The sequence below is a fragment of the Stegodyphus dumicola genome, chromosome 7, assembly GCF_044657685.1.
Source record: "Stegodyphus dumicola isolate Sdum_Otavi_A_Nest chromosome 7, ASM4465768v1".
NCBI lineage: Eukaryota > Metazoa > Arthropoda > Arachnida > Araneae > Eresidae > Stegodyphus > Stegodyphus dumicola.
The window spans coordinates 54,554,784-54,577,405 of NC_140774.1; the positions used below are offsets into that span (position 1 = coordinate 54,554,784).

Consider the following 22,622-nt stretch of genomic DNA (forward strand, 5'->3'; position numbering starts at 1 on the left):
TGTAAATGTGAACTGAGGGCACATAAAACTGATGTAATGAAACACAATCGTTTTCAAAGCGAAAATCTCATCAGAATAATATAAAAACTGCATTTGAAAAAGTGAACAGCATAAATAAATTTGAATTGCAACTTTCCATACTTGCTGCTTGCCATGTATTTATATGGTCATCAACCATTTGAGCGAAATTTGTAAGAAAGAAATGTCATTAAATTCACTATCTGAGATTTTATGCTGAACACACAGCAAAATGCGCAGCATTTATAAAGAACGTCGTTTCACTTGAAATGCTGAAAGTAATTGAAATTAATAAATCATCATTTTCTTTAATATTGGATGTGAATACAAATGTTTCTTGTTGTAAGTATCTATGCTTATATGGTCATTATTATAATGGTAAAGGAAAGAAAATATCGACATAATTTTATTCGTTGCAGAGATTTGAAAATTAAGCTAACACCAGATTTCCAAATAACAACAATACAAACAAAATTTACAGTGAAAAACCGTAGCTTTTATTAGCAATCAGAATCTAATAAAGTGAATTAAGTTCAGTAATTAAAATGTAAAATAAACTGCCATTTCAAAATAATTAATTTAGCTGCATTAACAGCCCAAATGTGAGGAAGCACCTAACAATGGATATGAACCAGTTATCTAAAAAATAACAACTTAAAATTAACCAAATATTAATTAAAGGAATTTATATGGTCATCAACCATATGATTAAAACAATAGAAAATTAGCAGTATGATGTTTGAGATTTTCTTCATAACTAATATATATAACAAAACCTTTAAGAATCCGAAAAATTACGAAAGCCCACGCCGTAAGCTAAGAACCAAGGAAGACCGAATTGTGATATCAGAGGTCTTCCTTCCTTCACGTTCGTACGGGGTTCATGTGGATTTGGAATGAATAACGACGACAGCACTTGATGGAATATCGAAACACACTTTATTTACCAATATTAAACAGGACAGCTCCAAACCACTTTTACATTCGTCGAAGATTTACTATAAACACGCTGGAACAATCAGCGACACAGCCTTCATACTGTCAGGCAATAACGGTGGAAATGGCTTCACTGCAAAGCACCAGAGTACAGCTCCTGACTCTGCTCGGTTAATCTCGTAACTCCACGTACTCTCGAGACTCTCCACGCTACAACTCGCGATGCATTTGACGATACAGAGAGCACAGCTTCCGACTCTTCTGTTCAGTCGTTCCCGGAGTTCAACACACTCTCTCGACGATACACTAAGAGACTCTTTCGATGCATTCGACTACCCACTCGGCACTCGCTGCCCGGTTGTCAACTCGATCGACTTCGCACGGACTGACTAACTATCTGGCACTCTAGACGAGGCACTCACACTAAACTGATTGTGGACCAGTAGTGTTTGTAGGGCTTGTGTTCGAGAACATTCTGGGCTAAACCGATAAGAATTCGTTCCAAAAGGTTCTCCATCCGTCCATGGCATGTCGCCAATTTTGTCCCCACAATATATATAAATTATATAATGATAATTATGCAAAGATATAAGTACCAATAAGTTAAAATGCGCAAAGTAAATATTGGCAACATCTTGATATATATACAACAGGGGTATGCATAATATGTAAAGTTATTAGATTGCTATTATTTATGTGTTCAGATTCAAGGTAACATTGCATTTAGTACGCATGTGCGCACGTAATTGGTCTCAGGCATATAGGTGTTTATTTATTACGTATTTAAGCGACATTTGTGAATTTATGTATATATGTGTGTATATATGTGTTTTAATTAGGTCGATTTGTACGAAAGAACATGTCGCAAATGTATGCAAATATTTATGCATTCAGTCTCCAGGTTACGCTGTATTTAGCACTCATGTGCACACGTAACCAGTTCTCAGGTTTTTATGTATTTAGGTATTTATTTATTATGTCTTTAAGTGTGTATTTATGTGCGTATTTATGTGGTTAATTAGGTCGGTGTGTACGAATGAACATGTTACAAAAGTATGCTAAAATTAATGTATTCAGTATCCAGGTAACGTTGTACTCAGTATTCAAATGCACACACAATAAGTTCTCAGGTATTCATGTATTTAGGGTTTTTTTTAAATATATTTTAATTTTTTTAAATTTTTATTATTATTATTATGCATTTGAGTGGCACTTATGCACAATGATATCAAACGAATGTATTACTGCCTCTGTTCGGCCATGTAAACTTTTATTGGAGTTCAATATACGCTGGGCCCGGACACTTTGGACGGGAGTCCACCCCGTTGGCATTTGGTCGGCATGACTGCTGACGGTACGGTCCGGGCGTTGGGACAGGGCGTCCTGTGCGAGGCTCGCGTGTGGCTCCTCAAGCCGGACTCTAGATAAGGGAGGACGTGGCGCTATACCAATTGACCATCATGGTAGAGGGATGGTGCTCACGCCATCTGTCACTTATCACTTATCACTTATTCCGGAGGTCCGTGGTTCGATTCCCGATGAAGAAGGATACTAATTTTTCATCTCTGCAGCTTCCAAAAAACCCTAATGCCTCTACAAGTAGAAAGACAAGATTTGACATGAGGTAAAAGACAAATAAGAAAAGCATACTGTGGAATAAAATTTAGCACGGTCATTAAAATGTCAAGGAAAGTAAAGGTACTGAGCGATAAGTTTCGGGTGTAAAGTGAATGCCCATGTCCAACAATTAACAGATAAAATATAAATTCAAGTAATTATATTTTAAAATGAATGTTTGTACCATGATGAAATTAAAAATAATATGGTAAAATGCAATTAAATAAGAAACTTTTTCTGATACTCATTGTTTCCAACTCCCTTAAAGAAGCGTGACCAAAAGAGTTCACATCAGGCATATCCAATTCGCTGCTCGTAGCAGGAAATGTGAAAAGCGGGAAATTTTAAGCAGGAAATGTGAAAAATGAGCAATGCCATCGCCAGGACTCGAACCACGGACCTCTTAGATTAGTTGTTGCTATTGTGATCTTTTTCAGCTAGTTTACGGGAAGTAGTGTGAAATGCAGCTCCAGGAAGCTCATTACTGAATCTTTGCCATCAAGTATCGCAGCTGGTCTCATTGCTGCCTGCATGCTTTCTACGGTGATACCCAATCCCTCCATAGGGCTTGTTGGGGGCTCAGGGATTTGAAAAGTAGGAGGGGTCAGCGTAAATTTCCTATTTTCTAACGACATGGTTCGTCAAAATACTTTGGACGCCACTTTAGAGACATCAGGTTATTTGGAAGCAGGAGATATGAAAAATGAGCAATGCCCTCGCCGGGACTCGAACCACGGACCTCTCGAGTACGCGCCGAGTGTGCTGACCACTGCACCACGAAAACAGAGTAAGAAGGTGGAAGAAATACCTTATATATTCCCCCAATTAAAGGGCGACTGGGGATAAGGAGACCAATCGCCAAATCCTGGTGTTGGAGAATCATCATCCACCACCTTTTTCAGTTCCGACGCAACTGTAGAGACATTAGGACTTTTTAATACGGGAGACGTGAAAAAATGAGCAATGTCCTCGCTGGGACTCGAACTCGGACCTCTCGAGTACGCGCCGAGTGTGCTGACAACTGCGCCACGAAGACATGCTAAGAAGACGAGAGAAATACCTTATAGGTTCATAACGGAAAAGTACCACCGATTGCCAAAATTCCCTGATATAAAAATGTCTTCTGAAAAGCGTCTAAATATTGTCCCGACAAGAATATGAGACTGTTACATCGATTGAAAGATAAATATGCTAATTTTTCAGGTTGGCGGTATAACAGACATTTATATTCTTTGAAAATGGCAACTGCTGTTAGATATTACAGCCTATTATAAAAAGACCCCACATTTAACGAAAGATGCTAAGGGAGGAATAGTAGTGTTTTATAGTCATGAAGGCTGTGTTTGAACGTTATTAAGAATAGCTGTGCTTAAACATTATAAAGAATTGCTGCGTTTAAACATTATTAAAGAATGGCTGTGTTTAAACAGAATAAAAGTAGTAAGCTCCCAAAAAACAAAGTCTTTTGTCAAATTTTAAAGCAATATGAAGAGAGCAAGTATGTTGACATCCATCAAAAGTTTGTGAAAAAGGTCCAAAAATATATTAATAAGTAATGAAGATAAGCAGACGGAAGTTTGTTGAAAACATTCGACGTTTCCATTAAGTTGCTAGAAAACTTAAAGTACTAGGAATTAATTGTTGACCGAATCAAGAAAGATCTGCACTAAAACAAAACAAAAAAAAAAAAAAAAAATCTTGCACCAAAAGAACAACTTCAAAATAGATTCAAAAAATTCGAACAAAGTAAAGTGCCTTAAGATTTATAAACAATTCTTTTCATCCATAAGTCAGCTGAAACTTATCATTGATAATGAATCCTACTTTAGGTTATGATTTAGATTTCATCCTAAATGCAGTGATGGCATTAAGTACTATTATCACTCTATGGTCTAACTCTGACCCTGCTCATTGCAGAATAAAGCAGCTCAGAGAAGAAATGCAAGAAAAGGAACGGTATGGTACTCCGTAGACAAAAACAGGAATGTTACTAACCAATCCGTTTTTGAAGACAACCTAAATGATTCCGTTTGTTAACATCAAAATGGAAATATTTTATTTCGGCCAGACGTATTTACCAGCTATTATACAAAAAATTATGTTAATTATCTAAAAAGCCATAAAACTGATCTTTTCTAAAGCTACTAATGCCTCTAAATAGCCAAAGCTAGAGATCCAGTAGAACTCCAATTATCCGACTCAACTGGGACCGGACCCCAGTCGAATAATCAATAATTAGAATAATTGGATTTTTTCCGAAGAAAGGGTCTACGTACACTTTATTAATTACTATAAGCACTGAATGTTGAAAATGGGAGAAAAAAACTACTTTTAAAGGAAAAACAAGCTTTAATTAATTAAAATGAAAAGGCAACACTTTTCACGTGCATGTTATATAGCGTACTGTACAGTACAAGTGCTGAATGCCATCGCTTGCTTAACATCTCGGTCAAAGTAAGTTGTTTGATTGTCTTCATCCGTTTTCGGGAAGCCAAGTCGCGTATCCGCTTAACAAAGAGAAGTTGAATGTGGTCACACTCGGGCTGACATTCCATCCACTTCAACGCAGTTTCATGGCCGGCAAACGCTTCACTAACTAATGGTAGCGTGTCTGCTTCAACTTCGACATTAATGTCATCTTCCTCCTCGACACTTTCTTCTCTCACACTTTCAATAAGTTCCTCATCATTTAGAATCTGAAACCCAGGGTCTGACGAATAACATTTTGCTATATCCTCAAGGCTAAGTTCTGGATATCCAGAAATTTTCAAAGAATGTTTCTTAATTCCTCAAGTGCCACGTCATCCTCATCTTCTTTTCCCTTCATTCATTTTCATTCTCCCTCATTTTCTCATCCCTTCTTTCTTCAGCTTCCTTTTTTTTTTTCTCCTTTTCTTCCTCTTCTTCAGTTGATTTTGAAAAATTCTGAAATTCTGAAAGCGATTCGGATGGTCGGAGTTAGGATAGTTATAGTTAGGATAATCGGAGTTAATATAATTATAGGAGTTATACTGTATCTAAAGAATTTGGAGCAATTACTCGAATGAAAAAAAAAGCCTAGAAACTTAGTTCAATTGAAGAGATTATATGACTATTAAAATTACCTTACCGATATTACCTTTGAATATTTAAATCATTGACAAGCCAAAGAAAATCTTTGCAAGATGGATCAAAAAAATAATTTATGCAGCAATTTGAATGTACTTATCGATAACGAGCAAACTGAATAATATTCTGATTTAATTTTTAATTTTATTTGAGGTGTATTTTTAACATATTTTCATTCGGGTCGTTTTCATAATTGAAGCATTTCTTTTTTATGTTCATACGTTAAAAGCAAAGCCAAATTCAATCAAATTTCACTAACTAAAAGTTTTAATGTATGTTTTTCGCTTCATATTTATCCCACCAGATGTATTGGAAGCCAGGGAAAAAAAAGAAATAATAAAAAAGAAAGAAGGAAAAAACGTTTTTAGACGAACGGTAAAGTGCATCCCAACTGTTTGGCAAAGATACAAAAAATTATAATCCTCCGAACAATTAAAAAAATAGTAACTTGTTTGAATTAAAAATGAGATTTTTGCGTACTAAATTAAAACTGCGAGGCGAATAAGGAAGGTATTAGGAAATGTTCCGTCTTTTTGGTAGATAGGTGGCGCTCTTGATGCGCGCCGATGGAAAATATTTCACTTGACAATGACGCATGTCATATTTATTTGATGCTTGATTATGTTTCGTGGCCGCTATAAGAGGAAGTAATATAAGTTTATCGTTAATAAATGTTATTTCTATGTTCTAAGAGATCTTGAAGTTTTGATTTGAAATTCTAATGCTCTCCCAACCTTGACTCCTGAAACGAAACGATCTTTGAAATTATGACTCATGAAGAGAGACAGCACACATTTTTGTTGGGGTCTGAAACCCGCAAAACGGGGAATTACCTTTTGAAAGGTAAGACTTTTGATTCATTTATTCTTAGTATCGATCTTTGAAAACGAAGCATGATGGATGATTTAGCAAAAGAGAAAAAGAAACATGCTATTGTACATAGTAAAGTTACTACACTTCTAAATAAACTTGAGAAATTATTATCGGAAGAATTAAGTAAAGAACATCTAGAAGATTTAAATTCATCATATGAATTGTTAATTGAATACCATGAGAAACTTAAAACTCTTGACTCAAAGATCGATGCTCTCATAATTGATGAAAAAGAATATGATAACGAACTACTTGTATGTGAAGAGTATGATGAAAAAATATTAACGTTTAAAGCTAAGATTGTTAGTAAAGTAAAGAAAATTAACAGTAATGAAGTTGTTGAAAGAAGTATAATTACAACTAGTAATGGTATTAGTAGTACTCTGAATGGTAATAATGTTGTTACAAGTAGTGCTTCAGTAAAGTTACCTAAATTAAGTATTGAAAAATTTGCTGGTGATCCCAGTAAATGGCTCGAATTCTTTAATTCGTATGATAATGCTATTCATTCTAATCCAAGTTTATCTAAAATAGATAAGTTTACATGTTTGAAAAGTTTATTATCTGGTTCAGCATATAATTGTGTTTCTGGTTATGCTTTATCTGAAGAAAATTATGATCTATGCATTAAAAGTTTAGAAGAGAGGTTTGGTCGTAAAGATGTTATTATATCAAAATTCATGCAGATGTTGTTACAGTTAGAACCAGTTAAAAGTTCTTCAAATGTTTTTGAGTTAAGAAAGCTCTATGATCAGTTACAAATCTGTGTTAGAAATTTAAGTAGTTTAGATGTTACTAGCGGTTCATACGGACAGTTATTGAACCCAATAATTCTTAAATTGTTACCTGAAGATTTAGCTCTTGAATTCCATAAAAAAAGAACATCTAACCAAAATAAAATATAGAAGTAAGTGAATTAATAGAGTTCATTAAAATAGAAACTGAATGCCGAGAAGCAAGTATTTTGATTAATAGCTCAAAAGGTAATAAATACACAGGGGTTAATCCTAAACAAGGGTTAAAAAATTATAAAGTCAAATCGCAAGCTTCTGCTTTTAACACATCGGTAAAAATGTTTTGCATATTCTGCAAATCAAACGAACATACATCTGCCGGATGTTTAAAATTTTCCGACGAACAAAAACGAAAGAAATTGAAACATGAAGGTCGCTGTTACAAATGCTTTCTGAGATCACATTTGCGGTCGTTTTGTCGGTCAAATATACAACCATGCGAAAATTGTAACGAGAAAAATCATAATAAACTTTTCTGCCGTTTGAAATCGAAAGAAATGGAAGATGTTAACTCCGCAGATACGCAAAATAAAACTTTAGTATCTACTTCCCACTGTAATACTCTAAAACCTGAAAATAGTGTGCTTTTACAGACATGTTCTGTTATTGCTCAAAGTAAAAATAAATCGAGAATCGTAAGATTATTAATTGATTCAGGTAGTGAACGAAACTTCATCACCCACAAGTTAGCGCGCGATTTAGAATAGCAAGTCATTAGAAAAGAATTTCTAACAATTTATTCGTTTGGAAATCAGCGCGGTAACTCGCAAGAATTTGATGTATATAGTCTAAAAATAAAAAATAAAAACGATGATCGCTGCCTTGTTGTAGAAGCTATCGGGATAGAATTAATATCATCAATAAACTTCCAGGCGCCATCAACATGTCAAAACATTAAAGAATTTATGACTAAAAAAGGTTTGGAACTTTCGGATACAAGTCCTGTTAATGAGAACATAAATATTCTGCTTGGCGCGGAGCATTTCTGGTATATACAAACAGGAAGTAATTCAATGATAAATGATGGTTTTTTTATAGTACCGACCATATTTGGATACACAGTGATGGGTAAAGTAAAAAATAATAATACTCGAATACGTTGTTTTTATCTGCCGTTGAAGGAAACACATTTGATTTGCAGTCATTTTGGAAATTGGATTCGATAGGAATTGAAAATGAAAACAAAACATTTTCGGAAACTGATTTGGATACTATTAAGCATTTTAACGACAGTTTAAAATTTAATAACGGCAGATACGAAACAAAACTCTTTTGGAAGAACAATAAATCACAACTCGCTGATAATTTTTTCGTTGCTAAACAACGATTTCTAGGACTAAAGCATAAATTAAAGGGAAATGATTTCCTATATAATGAATATGATAATATAATTAGAGAACAAGTTGAAAGGGGGATTGTTAAACAATGTAAGTTTGTTGAAAATGAACCTAACTGTTATTATATGCCTCATAGGCCCGTTATACGTGAAGGAAAAGTAACAACAAGAATAAGAATAGTTTATGATGCCTCTTCTAAGTCTGAAGGAGCTAAATCGTTGAATGAATGTCTGATATCAGGCCCTAATTTAAATCCTAACTTGTTGGATATAATTTTAAAATTTCGCGTACATAAAGTTGCATTTTGTGCAGACATAGAGAAGGCTTTTCACCAAATTCAAATTGATAGTGAAGATAGAAATTTTTTTAGGTTCTTATGGTTTGATCATTCTTACGACAATAGTGACAATAGTTTAGGCTTTAAGGTTTTCCGAATGTGCCGAGTGCCGTTTGGAATGACAACAAGTCCGTTTATTTTGTCCGCCACTATCAAATATCATATTAAGGGTTATGAAACGAAATATAGCAAAGCTGTTGACATGTTAAATAAGTCCCTATATGTTGATGACCTTAGCCATGGAGCAGACTCCGTTGAAGAAGTTTTCTCATTATCAACTGACGCAGTTAAAATTCTTCAAGACGCTGGTATGAACTTAAGAAAATTTGAATCAAATTCCGTATCTTTAAAAAATCATTGGCAAGATATTGGTCTAATTAATAAGGAAGATAATTTGGATAAGAAAACGTTAAAGGTGCTGGGAATAATTTGGGATTTGGATGAGGACACATTGAAATTAGATGTATAAGAACTTTTACAACCAGTTGACTGGAAACACGTTACAAAGCGAAAGGTATTACAGATTATGGCAAAAATTTATGACCCAGTTGGATTCATTGCACCCTTTGTTATCAGAATAAAGTTCTTATAACAAGAGTTATGGGAATTGGGTATTGATTGGAACACAATTTTGCCCAGCTATTTGAGTGAAAAATTTAAAACTTGGTACTTTGAACTTCAAGTTATTCTCAACTTGTGTATTCCTAGAAAATACATATTAAATGATGAATGTGTAAATTTCGATAAAATAGAGCTTTTTGTCTTTTGTGACGCCAGCCTCAAGGGATATGGAGCTGTTGCATATTTTCGTGATCCTGATTCTTGCTGTACGTCTTTTGTTCTTTCAAAGAGCCGTGTATCCCCACTTAAAAAATTAACCTTGCTTCGTTTATAACTTCTGGGAGCCATTATTGCCGCAAGAATAGTTAAATATTTAAGAAAATTATTTACTATCCAAGAAGATAATGTATTTTGTTTTAGTGACTCTAAAATTGTTCTTCACTGGATCAGGGGTACCGCTGATAAATGGAAACACTTTGTTGCTAATCGTGTACGTGAAATACAAGATGTATCACCTTCGCAATGGATATACTGTAAGGAAAATGACAATCCGGCTGACATAGTTTCACGTGGATTAAGAGCTTCTGATCTAGTGGAAAATAAACTTTGGTTCAATGGACCAGTGTGGTTAAAAGAGAAAATTTTACCTTCATCATCTTTTGATCCTTTGATTGAGCCTATGGTGGAAGAGGTACAGGTAGAACAGCGTCAAACTACTGTATGTTCTGTTATTAGCCAAGAGGCTGAATTTGAATTGACATCCAGGTTTTCATCCTGGAAAAAATTGAAACGCGTAACTGCATGGTGTTTAAGATTCTGCCACAATATTAAACCTACATCTTTAAAACTCAAGGGTTTTTTAGCAGTTCAAGAATTGGATAAGGCAAGCAATTTGATTTTTAAAATCATGCAAAATTCCGAATTTAGAGAAGAAATTAGACTTTTGAAAGCAGGGAAGAAATTGAATCTCAGCAGTAAAATCCTGAAATTAAATCCTTTTCTTGATAGAGAAGAAATCCTTAGAGTCGGTGGTAGACTCTAACTCGAATCTTTCAGAAAACACAAAGTATCCAATCATTCTTCCCAAAAGTCACCAAGTTACTGAATTGATAGTCAAACACTTTCACGAAGTGAACCTTCACGGAGTAGCCACATTAACATTATCTGCTCTGCGACAGAAATATTGTATCGTTAATGGCCGAGAAATTGTAAGAAAAATAATTTGGAAATGTATAAAATGTTTTAAAAATCGAACAAGCACATCCAGTCAGATAATGGGCGACCTACCTGCTTCTCGCGTATTGCAGGATAGAACATTCTCGAATACAGGACTAGATTTTTCAGGCCCCTTTTTAATTAAAGCTAGGAAAGGAAGATGGGGAACGAAATATAAATGTTATGTTTGCCTTTACATATGCTTCACCACAAAGGCCATTCACCTAGAAGTGGTCAGTGATCTAACAACTGAAGCATTCCTAGCATCTCTGAAAAGATTTGTGTCACGCAGAGGAAAACTCAAGAAAATCTTTTCCGATAGAGGCACCAACTTTGTTGGGGCTGATCGAGAATTAAGAAGATACATAGCTACACTTTCCTCTGACGAAGCATTTCAAAACTACCTGAGCGGTGAAAATATTCAATGGATCTTCAATCCTCCTGCTGCCTCTCACTTTGGAGGCCTTTGGGAAGCTGGAGTGAAACAAATGAAGATTCACTTAAAGCGGACTATTGGGACCCAGGTTCTGACATACGAAGAATTTCACACCTTAATTACACAGATCGAGGCGTGTTTGAATTCAAGGCCAATAGTTTCCATCTCATCTGACCCTGAAGATTTTAATCCTTTAACACCTGGACATTTCCTAATTGGGACTATATTAACAGCAATTCCTGAACCTGATCTTACAAATAATAAGCTAACCCCTGCTGAAAGATGGAAATTGACACAGCAAATTTTCCAGAGCTTTTGAAAACGTTGGTCTAGAGATTATCTTTCACAATTACAAGGGCGTACCAAATGGTTGAGGGATAAACCAAATTTAGCCCTCAATGACTTAGTCTTGATAAAGGACGAAAATTTGCCTTCATTAAAGTGGCGACTTGGACGAGTAATTGAACTATATCCTGGTGCTGATGGAAAAGTTCGTGTTGTGAAACTAAAAACTTTATTGGGCGAAATGAAGCGTCCTATACATAAACTTTCCCGCTTACCATTGAGTGAATAAGACTCTAAAAAAAACCATTAATTGTATATTCATAATTTGTGTCTTTATTATTATTATTATTAATTCAATTATGTTTCAGATTCAGAGAATAAACCACAATTGTGAATTATGGTAATTTAGCAGTTTCATTATTTTGTTTTCCTTCTAGAGATTGTAAGTATGTTTTATTTGTAAAATTTTGTGCTAAATTTAATGTTGTTATTCAATTTAAATTTGTCATTATGCATTTTTATTTTATATGATATACTGTTGAACTTTTGGAAAACTTGTTTAAATCTAAAATTGAAGATCTTTATAATAATGTTGTAATGAACCAATGTTCATCGGGGCGGAGTATGTTCCGTCTTTTTGGTAGATAGGTGGCGCTCTTGATGCGCGCCGATGGAAAATATTTCACTTGACGCTTTAACATGAAGAATGACGCATGTCATATTTATTTGATGCTTGATTATGTTTCATGGCCGTTATAAGCGGAAGTAATATAAGTTTATCGTTAATAAATGTTATTTCTATGTTCTAAGAGATCTTGAAGTTTTGATTTGAAATTCTAATGCTCTCCCAACCTTGACTCCTGAAACGAAACGATCTTTGAAATTATGACTCATGAAGAAGAGACACCATACAGGAAAGATAATTTTTGTCACATGAATTGCTTTCACACCTTTGTAAAGTCCAGCTATATATTTTTTTGTTAACTTTAATTCCAAATTCTCGTGATCTACAAAATATGCCACGAGGCCTACACAAGTAAGTTATGGAAGCAAAATAAATTACAAATATACAGACCAGCTAAATTGGCAAGTGTACCGGCCAGCTATATTCGCCACATAATCACATAGTTGAACACGAATATTTTGATTATCGAGACCATTTTGTTCTAAATTATAAAATTTGTAAAAAGTGGCCAATTCTTTAATTAGTCTTACTATTTCCTAAAGTAAAACTATTCTTTATTGTTTCTATAAAATCTTTTCTTCAATAGTTATAGATTCATTATTTATTTTTTATGTATGCAAGTATCTAATATTGCTGATCATAACACTGACGCAAACTGAGAATGATTTTCATGCAAAAACCGTTTGACGTTTCCAAAAGTATCCTAGTATATCCTAGGATATTTCTATTGCGGTTAGAATTCTCTAGTGCAATGACTTTTTGGAAGTTTTTCCTTTCCTTTACCTTCAGTATTGATCAACAAATATTTCCTTTCAATATGTTAAGTTAAACATGTAATTAAGCTTTTTCATTTTTAAGAGATTACGAAATAATGAAACCCTGATAACGAAAATTTTTCTTAGCATCTATTAAATAATTCGTTTTATGTTCCTGGTTTTCTCGTTAAAGTCCATGTGCACAGGTGGATACACTGACACTTTTTCTTGCGACGATTCTTAGCGAATGGATTGGTTGCATACGGTTTCCAAATTTTTCCATATGTAATCTGAATACTGAAATTCTGAAATAGATTTAAAGCACTGTGACCATTAATTAAAATTGTTGTTTGACTTCTAAATCAACACTATGATCATGTTGCGTCTTACCAACATGCATTTAAACATAGAATAGCTGTGCATGAATCGGCAGGCTCATCCATCTCATTAATATGAGTACCAACTTTCATTAAAATTTTAATTAAGAAGATTATCCAATAATCTTGAATTATTATGTACTATAATTATTATGTACTATAATTAATTATATGTACTATAAGCATATGCTAAAAATTGCTTCCGAAAGGAACAAGTAGGAAACGTGTTCCAAATAACATTCTAATTTTAAAAAATGGTCCCCACTTCAAGAAGTTCGAGAAACTTTGTCCTAAAGTATACGTATATAACATATCGCAGGGGTTTTCAACCAAACGGCAAATCCCCGAGCGGAGGAATTTTATAGTTTCAGAGGGAAATGCAGTCAACCTGACACCACCTGCTTCCTGCTACGCCTTTAAAAATTACCTAAATCTAAATAAATGTACATATATTTTTTTAGTTTTAGAAAGGGAAGGGCGTTGGTGTTCTAGCAATCGTCAAGGGGGTGCGTGGGGCAAGAAAGATTGAGATTCGTTTATGTAAAGTATGATTCCGATTAATACGTCTGAACACAGAGTATGACCGTATACATTCTATTTACTTTTTGTGTATACTAACAATGCAGATGTGCAAATTTTTTTTTTTCTCTTTTCTTCACTTTAAAAATTATATTTGAAGATTAATTATTAAATATATGAATCTATTTTTTTTTTTTTTTATTCTAGGTATGTATTAGAAGGCATTTTCTCCCTCTTTTCTGCATGCGTTCGTAGTGTAACGTTAGCACACTCGTTGCGATTCAGGTTCGAGTCTCGGCGAGAGCATTGCACATTTTCACGTCTCCCTGCTTCGAAAAATTCCTAATGACTCTACAATGGCGCCCGAACTAAAAGGTAGTGGATGATGACTCTTCACAACCAGGATTTGGCGACTGAGTCTTCTAATCCCCAGTCGTCCTATAAAAGAAGATTTTCTCCCTCCTTTCTGCATGCCTTCGTGGTGTAACTGTTAGCACACTCGGCGCGTATTCGAGAGATCCAGGTTCGAGTCTCGGTGAGGGCATTGCTTAAATTTTCACGTCTCCAGCATCAAAATAACCTAATGCCTCTACAGTATTATATTATTTCCTTTTTTTTTTTTTTTTTTTTTTTTTTTTTTTGGGTAATCATTATTCTTTAGGAATACTTTAAAATGAGAGTTAATTCTTGCTTAAAAAGCTGAGTGCATATGTTTAACCGAGCAACTATTTCTACCTTTGATGATGCCTATGAGTTTGCAATTTAAGTTGAATAAGTAGCTCACAAATATTAATTCACCAACAGTTATCTTCTGAATAATAATCCACAATAGTGTAGATTATTATTTAGGAAGTAACTAGCTGGTTAATTGATGCAGTTTACTGTCAGGTAAGTTCTGAAGTCAACTTTTAAGAAGGTATAGTTTCTGGTTATTTTTTATTTTCTACTTGGCCATTATGCAGTTTTAGTTGAGCTCTTTAAACAGAAAATGATCTTTAAATCCAGCTAATAATGGTCAGGCAAAATGTAAACATCAACAATCTTTTATGAACTCTTTAAAAAGAGTTCAGAGCTATAACCATTACAAAGATACAGGGAAAAAGTACTGGACATAAATGTAAAATTAAGTAAGATTATAATTCCTAAATTTTAACTACTGTAGAAAAAATTAATTAAATTTAACTTTCAATTTAGCTTGGTTGTAGATAGTTCGCTGACCAATCTTTGAGAACATTTCTAGTCTGACATTACCATTATCTCTGAACAACAGTTCGGAAAATCGAAGAGTATTGGCATAGGCTGTGCCAATTCATAGACATATCTCATCACTGTTAAAGATGGTCCTCAGTCGTTTGCAAAGTGCTCGACTAGTTATTAATTTTCGCCTTATTACCTCACTTAAAAGTCAACTGGCGTTGTCACAGTTCACATAAAATTTGGAAAAATAGTAAGTAGTTCATTCTAAACAGGTCGTAATGAATGGTAACGTTCATAACGAATGAAAGGAAGTTTAAAATAACTCACAGACCTCCATGTTTTGAAACCTGTGAAAACGCTATCATCTATTCAACTTCGCCGCAATAGACCAGACAAGATCAGAATAAATATTTTATCACAGAATTTTATGAGATGTATAACATTTATTTTTATTGATTTCTATAACGTTTTTAAGATCTTGAATTCCATGGCATTTAAGATTGACAAAGGAGTTCTTTCTACATTTAACTTATAGCTTCTGTACCAAGTACAATTTGAAGTTAATCGTTAATTTATATTTTAAGCAAAATCCGCTGACGAATGGACTTTGTAAGTGATCTCAGGATGCACTTTATTGTCCTTGTTTTTCGGTCAGATGGTTAACAAGGGAAACAATAAAGAGTTCGAGAATTGTAATTCTCTCAGCATGTAATTCTCAAATGGAAACACTGAAAACGGAGTCAGTCAAACTGATAAAAAGTGACTCTTATGGATTCATTGTTTCGTTTCTCCGATAACTTATCTCTCTAGAAAAGCTTAATCATTCAATCCCCGTGGTTGTTCATTCGTTAAACTCTCCTCCCTCCTTTATCCAAAAATAATTAACTCTAAAACAACATGGATGTTTTTCTATATATTTTAATTAATTTTAAAATCAGTCAATGGAGTCAACAAATACTTTTCTTTCGCTCATTCATACAAGTATAAAGAAAACTATCTCTCTTATTAACTCTTTCCCTTGCTTAAATCAAAGCTAAAAAGATAAGACAGAGTTAGAAAGTAATAACTATAAACATTGTACTTAATCTAGCTGGTATTCATGTATTATTAGTTAGAAAACAATTTAGTGTTAAAAATTTAGGTTCTTTCCCATTTATTTATACAAATACACTGGCAGTTCAAAACGTTAGTGAATCTAATACATTTTCGAAGGAAATCCTATTTCTGTGCACTTAGTTCACAGATAAAACGCCCATCACTGATTTTTTTCACCCTAAAAATATGATAATAATATCAATTTTCCATTTTAAAATTTTGAAAGATATTTACAGCTTAAAAACTTGACGATCAGGTTAACTTTCTACTAACAATTCGAGTAATAATATTTTATTATTATATAATATTCTGGTAGACTATTGAAATTAAATACTTCTTGGCATACTTTCATGTTGTTCCCGCCCCAACCTATTTATTGCTGTTTCCCATGCAGCATCAAGATGTGTAGCCTGTTGAGAACTTAAATGGCGTGGAAGAGCTTAAAAATTTAAAATACAAACAAAACCTTGACTAAGGTTCAAAAGTATATATATATATGTATCTTCTTTTCAATATAACATTTTAAGTTAAACTGTATTCATAAAAAGCAATAAAGCCGTTTTTAGATTAGCTATTTTTGGTCATTTCACTAGTAAGTAAAATAATGAAGTCCCATGAAAGAATCATTTGTTCTTTTGTTAACTTCATCACTTGTTGAATCATAACTTGTTGAATCATTTGCTGTAGACACTAGGTAAGTATCAGCTGCAGCTGATGTTTGCTTATCGACAGGTTAAGCATAGTTGCTTGTATGAATCAGCTGTACAATAATAGTGAAGTTGGGCTAATCGACTCATTTCAAAGATTAGCTGGCTACTTTAAAGATTACGTAATTTAATATAACATGAATATTTACAATACTTAAGTTAATTTTTTTATCCAAGAATAACTGAAAAAAAAGAATTATATACGTTAATTTTTTATATAATTCGAAACTATATACGTACATGATAAAGTTGATTATTCACATCCATCAATTTAACTTAAAAGTACTTAAAATTATTCTTTACTAAGCAATGTATAAGTTCCCAACCAATGTAATAATTGTAAAGGAGCCTCACGATATCATTTTTAGTCAAATATGTGAGAGCTTAAGAAAATAAACAGTCCAAAGCAGCAATTTGCCCGGAAGGGCTATTAATTTCGTTTTGGCATTTTGCGTTGATTCAGTAATAAACGGCGGATTACTTTTTAACTTATTGCCGCAAAATATTAAAGCCCTGTATTAAATTTAAAGCAATCAAATAATAAAGAATATGCATAAGCGTATGTACGTTTCTCGCATTGTGGTAAAGCAAAGGTACCAAGAGCCATCAAATTTTGAATAACGTACGTCTCCACCCGAACATGGGCATTTGGAATTTGTTTTATTATCTATTTCATATATTGTGAAGCATTTATGAGTTTTCGATCAAGAAACTCAACGATTTCAAAGCGAGCAATGACAACACTGTACCGGGAAAAAAAAAAAAAAAAAAATTTTTTTAATTCCCAGCGCGTGAAACTGTGTATCGGAAATTCTAAAGGTATGCTCTTTTAAATATTTTGTGATATTGCTGTTGAATTGAATTTTATGGTTTAAGTGCAAAGAACATGATAATTAATAAATAAAGATAACACACAAAACGTTAAAAAAACGCCCCCTTTGGGCGTAATATAAAATTTGAAAGCTTCATTTTTTTTTCAGTGCATTTTACCAAATTAATCCTTTGCTTTAATATATTTAAACTTTAAAATATTTTACTTCATTACAAAATAAAATTAAAAATCAGTACCTTATCTGGTTTCATTTATATGGTAAATATATAGTCACGAACCCCCTCCCCCCCCTTTTTTTTTTTTTGTTTGTTTCATTTTGTATTTCACATTCTTTATCTGATTTTAAACTTTTTTTTAAAATTTTTTTTTAATTCCTTACCAGTGGTTATCGCTTAGATTGTAGCATCATGTAATATTACTTTCTGATCGCTTAATATTCTCATAATAAATTTTAAAAAGTCAAAAACTATAACAGCTAGAAAATTAGTGCAATTAATTTTGTTTATTGGAACTACAGAAATGTACGGCCTTTTTCTCTGATTTTCATCAGTCTGTTAAGGAAGATAGTATATAAGCTCAAGTTGGAATTAATTTTAGAAAATGCTCTGTGCTTTTCCAATCAGACACCATCTCTCTTCTTGAAGCAGTAAAATTATTCTACTTCTCTTTTGCCAAAATTTCTCGTTTAAACAAGCATAATCATTAATGCCTAAATTTTTAATTTCACCTCTTATTTTGCAAAAACGTTTAAAAATTCTCTTTCTTCTTGTTTTGTGTTTTCTTTTTATTTTACGTTTCTTCAATTTTATTCAAAATATGATGTCTTATTTATTATGCTATTTTAAATATTCTTTTTCATTTAATAATACAGTAGAACCTCGGATCACCAACGACTCACTTCATGAATAACTCGGTTCTCAAACCAGTTATCTGAACGAAAATCGGCACGGGTGACAAAAGGTGTCTTGAGTTACGAACACCCAGTCGGTAATATATGATTTTCAAAGGTATTTTGTGGTAACTTATGCCGCATAATTAACACTCAGGGAATTCAAGAAACATATTTTGGTAACTTCCATTATTTAATTCTCATTAACAAAGCCTGGCAACATACAACTTACAGGATCATAAATTTAGCTTGGGCAAAATTATGATCAGATTGGATTGTAGGCAGAGACTTTAAGGCTTAATACTTTTAGGACTTTTTCATTTTTAGTCCAAAGGGGCTTTTTCCCTGAAGGACTATTGTTTTCGTTTTGCGATATTGCGTTGAAACACTATAAACGGCGAATCCTTTTTCAAACTGTTGCCACCAAATGTTAGAGTCCTGCATTATATTTGAAGAAATTAAATAATGAAAAATCTACATAAATGTATGTATATTTCTCGCATTGTGATAAAACAACGGTACACAGAGCCATCGAATTTTGAATGACGTAATCCTCCTACAAATATGGGCATGGGGAAGATCAAATTTGAAATTTGTTTTATTATCAATTTCACATTTTGTAAAATTTTAAATACTTTTTAAGTAACAAACTGAAAGATTTAAAAGCGAGCAATGGCAACACTCTACCGGGGGGGGGACACTTTTTATCTCCAGCGCGAGGAAATGTGTAACCGAAAATTCTAAAGATATGCTTCTTTTAAAATAATATTGCGACATTGCTATTGAACTGAGTGTTATGGTTTAAGTGGAAAGAACATGATATTTAATAAATAAAGGTAACACACAAAACGTTAAAAAAACGCCCGTTTGGACGTAATTTAAAATCTGAAACCTTCCAGACTTTTTTTTTTATGTTATCTCTTATTTTTGTCTCTCTAGACAAACACATAGGCTAAAACGTTAACAACTAACATATGGAGAAGTTCTTTGAGAATAACAAAAATAAGTTCAACAAAAAAGAACTACGACCTCTTCAGCAGCAGCAACAGAAGAGCGATTGTGGAAGAAATGTCTTCAGAATATGAGGAAGAGAGAAAAATTATTCTAATTCTCTAATCCGCGAATTTTATGCAAAACGGGGTCAGACACAAAGTTTTCACATAATGATATCACCCTGATAAAGCAGCAGCAAGCTACAGCATAAGCATTTTCAAGGAAAATAGACTCCTTATATAAAAACATTTTCAAAACATAAGTAGTGAAATAATCACTACAGATTTTGATTGAAACAGAGGCCTAGTGTGTCCGAAGCGGAATCGAGTGCCGCTTAGAGACAGAGAAAGTGTAAAAGAAGATTCTATCCAAAGCCTAATGTTTCTACAGAAAGAAGTTTCACATCCAAACAATCACATCATTCTCGTCCTTTTCTTACTTATGCCATCCATATCCTTTCTATAGGTACAATGAAATTCAATTAAGTTTTTGTCCATTCTGTTTGTTTAATATTGTATTTATCTTTTTGTTTTATATAAAGTGACTTCGATTTGTTTTGGCCCATGAACTTGTGCACAAAGTGCTATTGTAAAGTTTAAATAAGCAATTGTCTGTAGTCCAGAAACAAATTAACCGATTTACTTTAATTCCTATGAGAAAAAAATATTTCGGCTTACGAACATTTCTGTTGACGAATAACCTTCAGAAACGAGTTAAATTCTTGAGCTGTATTTATTTTAAAGATAAATTTCAGGGACAATACTTTGTCCTTTAAAAACCAAAGCCGGTTTCGGATACTCTTAAAATGTGTAGAATATTTCTCTAAAATTTATGTAGACCAAAATTTGAATTTTGCAATGATATTAAACTTGACATGATTTCTTATTTCTACTTTTACACAAATTTTTAGTATCATAAACTTACACTATGAACAGTTGCTATTATTAAACATAAACTATTTTTATACAGGTAACATTTATAAACATAAAAGAAGCTTACAGTAGGTAGGGTGTGACTTTCACTAAATGTATTTAAGGTATTTATTATTTTCTTCTTTATAAAACTTTAAGACCGAGAATTTTAATTTGCGAATACTAGTATGATACAGTTATTTAATTACACTTAAAATGAAAATAGGTTCACTAGTACGAATAAAACCACAGAAAAGAATGGATGGAAAAGATATGAAATATTATAATAGTTTTGTAAACTGTATCTTTCTAGACAGATGTGAAGAACTCTTTCTTTATTTTTTTAATTTGTAATATTTCTGATTTCGCAGAGTATGATGGCTGAGTTTTTAAATTGCATTTAAAATTTTGTTATTTTTCTTATCTGAGTGCTATCTATTTAGAAAATAATTTTTTCGAAATAAAAATATCCTATAAAGAAATAGTCCTATTTATAGAAATTATTTTAAAACTGCTACTCGGCATTATATACAAGTTTGAGAAGTAAAAATTAAACATGTTTAGGAAAAGAATCTTGAAATTTTTGTTGGTTTTAGATCCAGTTTTATAATTAGGATTACAAAGTAATTTTGATAGAATATTCGATATTGAACAGAAGTCTATATATAATTCTGGTTATTATTGTTACCAAATATTATTGACAACAGAAAAGAAAATCAGTTCTTCTATTGATAAAAATTATTTTACATGATTATTTGGTAACAATAAAGTTAGTTTCAGTAAATTGAAATAATAGTTCAGTTTTATTTAATACTTGATAAGGAATAAAAATGACTATGAAATAAAATGTGGTTTCAGATTTCTGCTCAGCTAAAATTTGATTACGTTTCAATAATAATAATAATAATAAGTCATTTAGTAATTTAATATTCTTACTAATCTTTAACAGTAAATAAAACACTCGCATCAAAAATTTCTTAAGTGTTTTACTTTCTGTCCACATGTAAAAAAAAAAAAAAAAAAAAAAAAAAAAAAATATATATATATATATATATATATATATATATATATATATTCATTAACGTATCCATAATCCATTAAACTATTTTATGGTATAACTGCAATTTCTTGTACCGTATTAAATAATGAAAAATAAATTACTCTACAAAAACGGCTTACTTTTGACATGGTTTCTTCGTCAACTTCCGGTTCAGGTTCCGCCCAGTCTACCGCAACGTCATGCCCCCAGAGCTGAATTTTCCCAGGTAGTAACTTTCGCCTTGCCATTGCAGCTGCCTTATGACTCTCATATTCCACGAAAGCGAAACCTCTGTTTTTTGTCTTGTCTGGGATACTACTGTACAAAATGACCTTGCACACAGAATCTGTCACTTTTCTCATTTCTTCGAGGATCTCTTCTTTCGTTTTAGATTTTGGAATTCCACCGACGAACAAACGGCAGTTGTCCACCGACTTACATACTCCGACGGTTCGACCTTTGCGAATCTCATAGTTATCCAACAGCTCGATAGCCTTCTTGGCCTCTTCGGGGCTAGTGTACATGACGAAAGCGAAACCCCTATTAGCGGTATTGGATTCCATCATCAACCTCATTTCATATATCTTCCCTGCTTTCTCGAAAAGAGGGACCAGTTCATCCTCCAGAGCATCTCGGGGAATTTTCCCAACAAATACTTCACTGCCTTTGGGAGGCGGAGGACCTACAGAATCTTTTGGAGGTCCGTATTTCCTTTGTCCATTTTCAGTGGTGATCTCGTAACCCGTCGTTTCAAGGAGCTTGTTGACGGCCTCTTCCTTATTGGAACTACCCGCATTTTCTTGGGTCATGTCTGGAGGCGTGCTGTTTCCGTTTTCTGCTGACCACGCTACAGCTCAAACGAGAGGGGAGTGAGTGCCGGGAAGCATCTGATTTTCGAACGTAGAGGCGTGTAGGGACTTTGAACTGCAACTACAGCGATAAGAAAACAACAGATAAAGACTTCGCCGTACAATAGTTGTCATTTCGAGTGCTGAGTTATCACAACGACAGCTAGAGAACGACATATCTCATTGAATATCGAACAATTTTTCCCTTTTTCGTTTCCCACAAGAGCGCAACTGAGAATGTTCTTACAAAAATACGCT

At 33.3% G+C, this 22,622-nt stretch overlaps 1 protein-coding gene across 3 annotated transcripts in view; it reads right to left on the minus strand.

The window, feature by feature from the left end:
• LOC118185024 (putative RNA-binding protein 46) overlaps positions 1–22,392 on the minus strand; it is a 113,219-nt gene extending 90,827 nt beyond the window's left edge. For all 3 annotated transcript variants that reach the window (XM_085820228.1, XM_085820227.1, XM_085820226.1), the window contains exon 1: positions 21,657–22,392. In XM_085820228.1, coding sequence (XP_085676354.1) covers positions 21,657–22,325 — 669 coding nt within the window. In that variant the 5' untranslated portion in view covers positions 22,326–22,392. The remainder of the gene's footprint in view (positions 1–21,656) is intronic.
• Between the last annotated feature and the right edge of the window lie 230 nt (positions 22,393–22,622).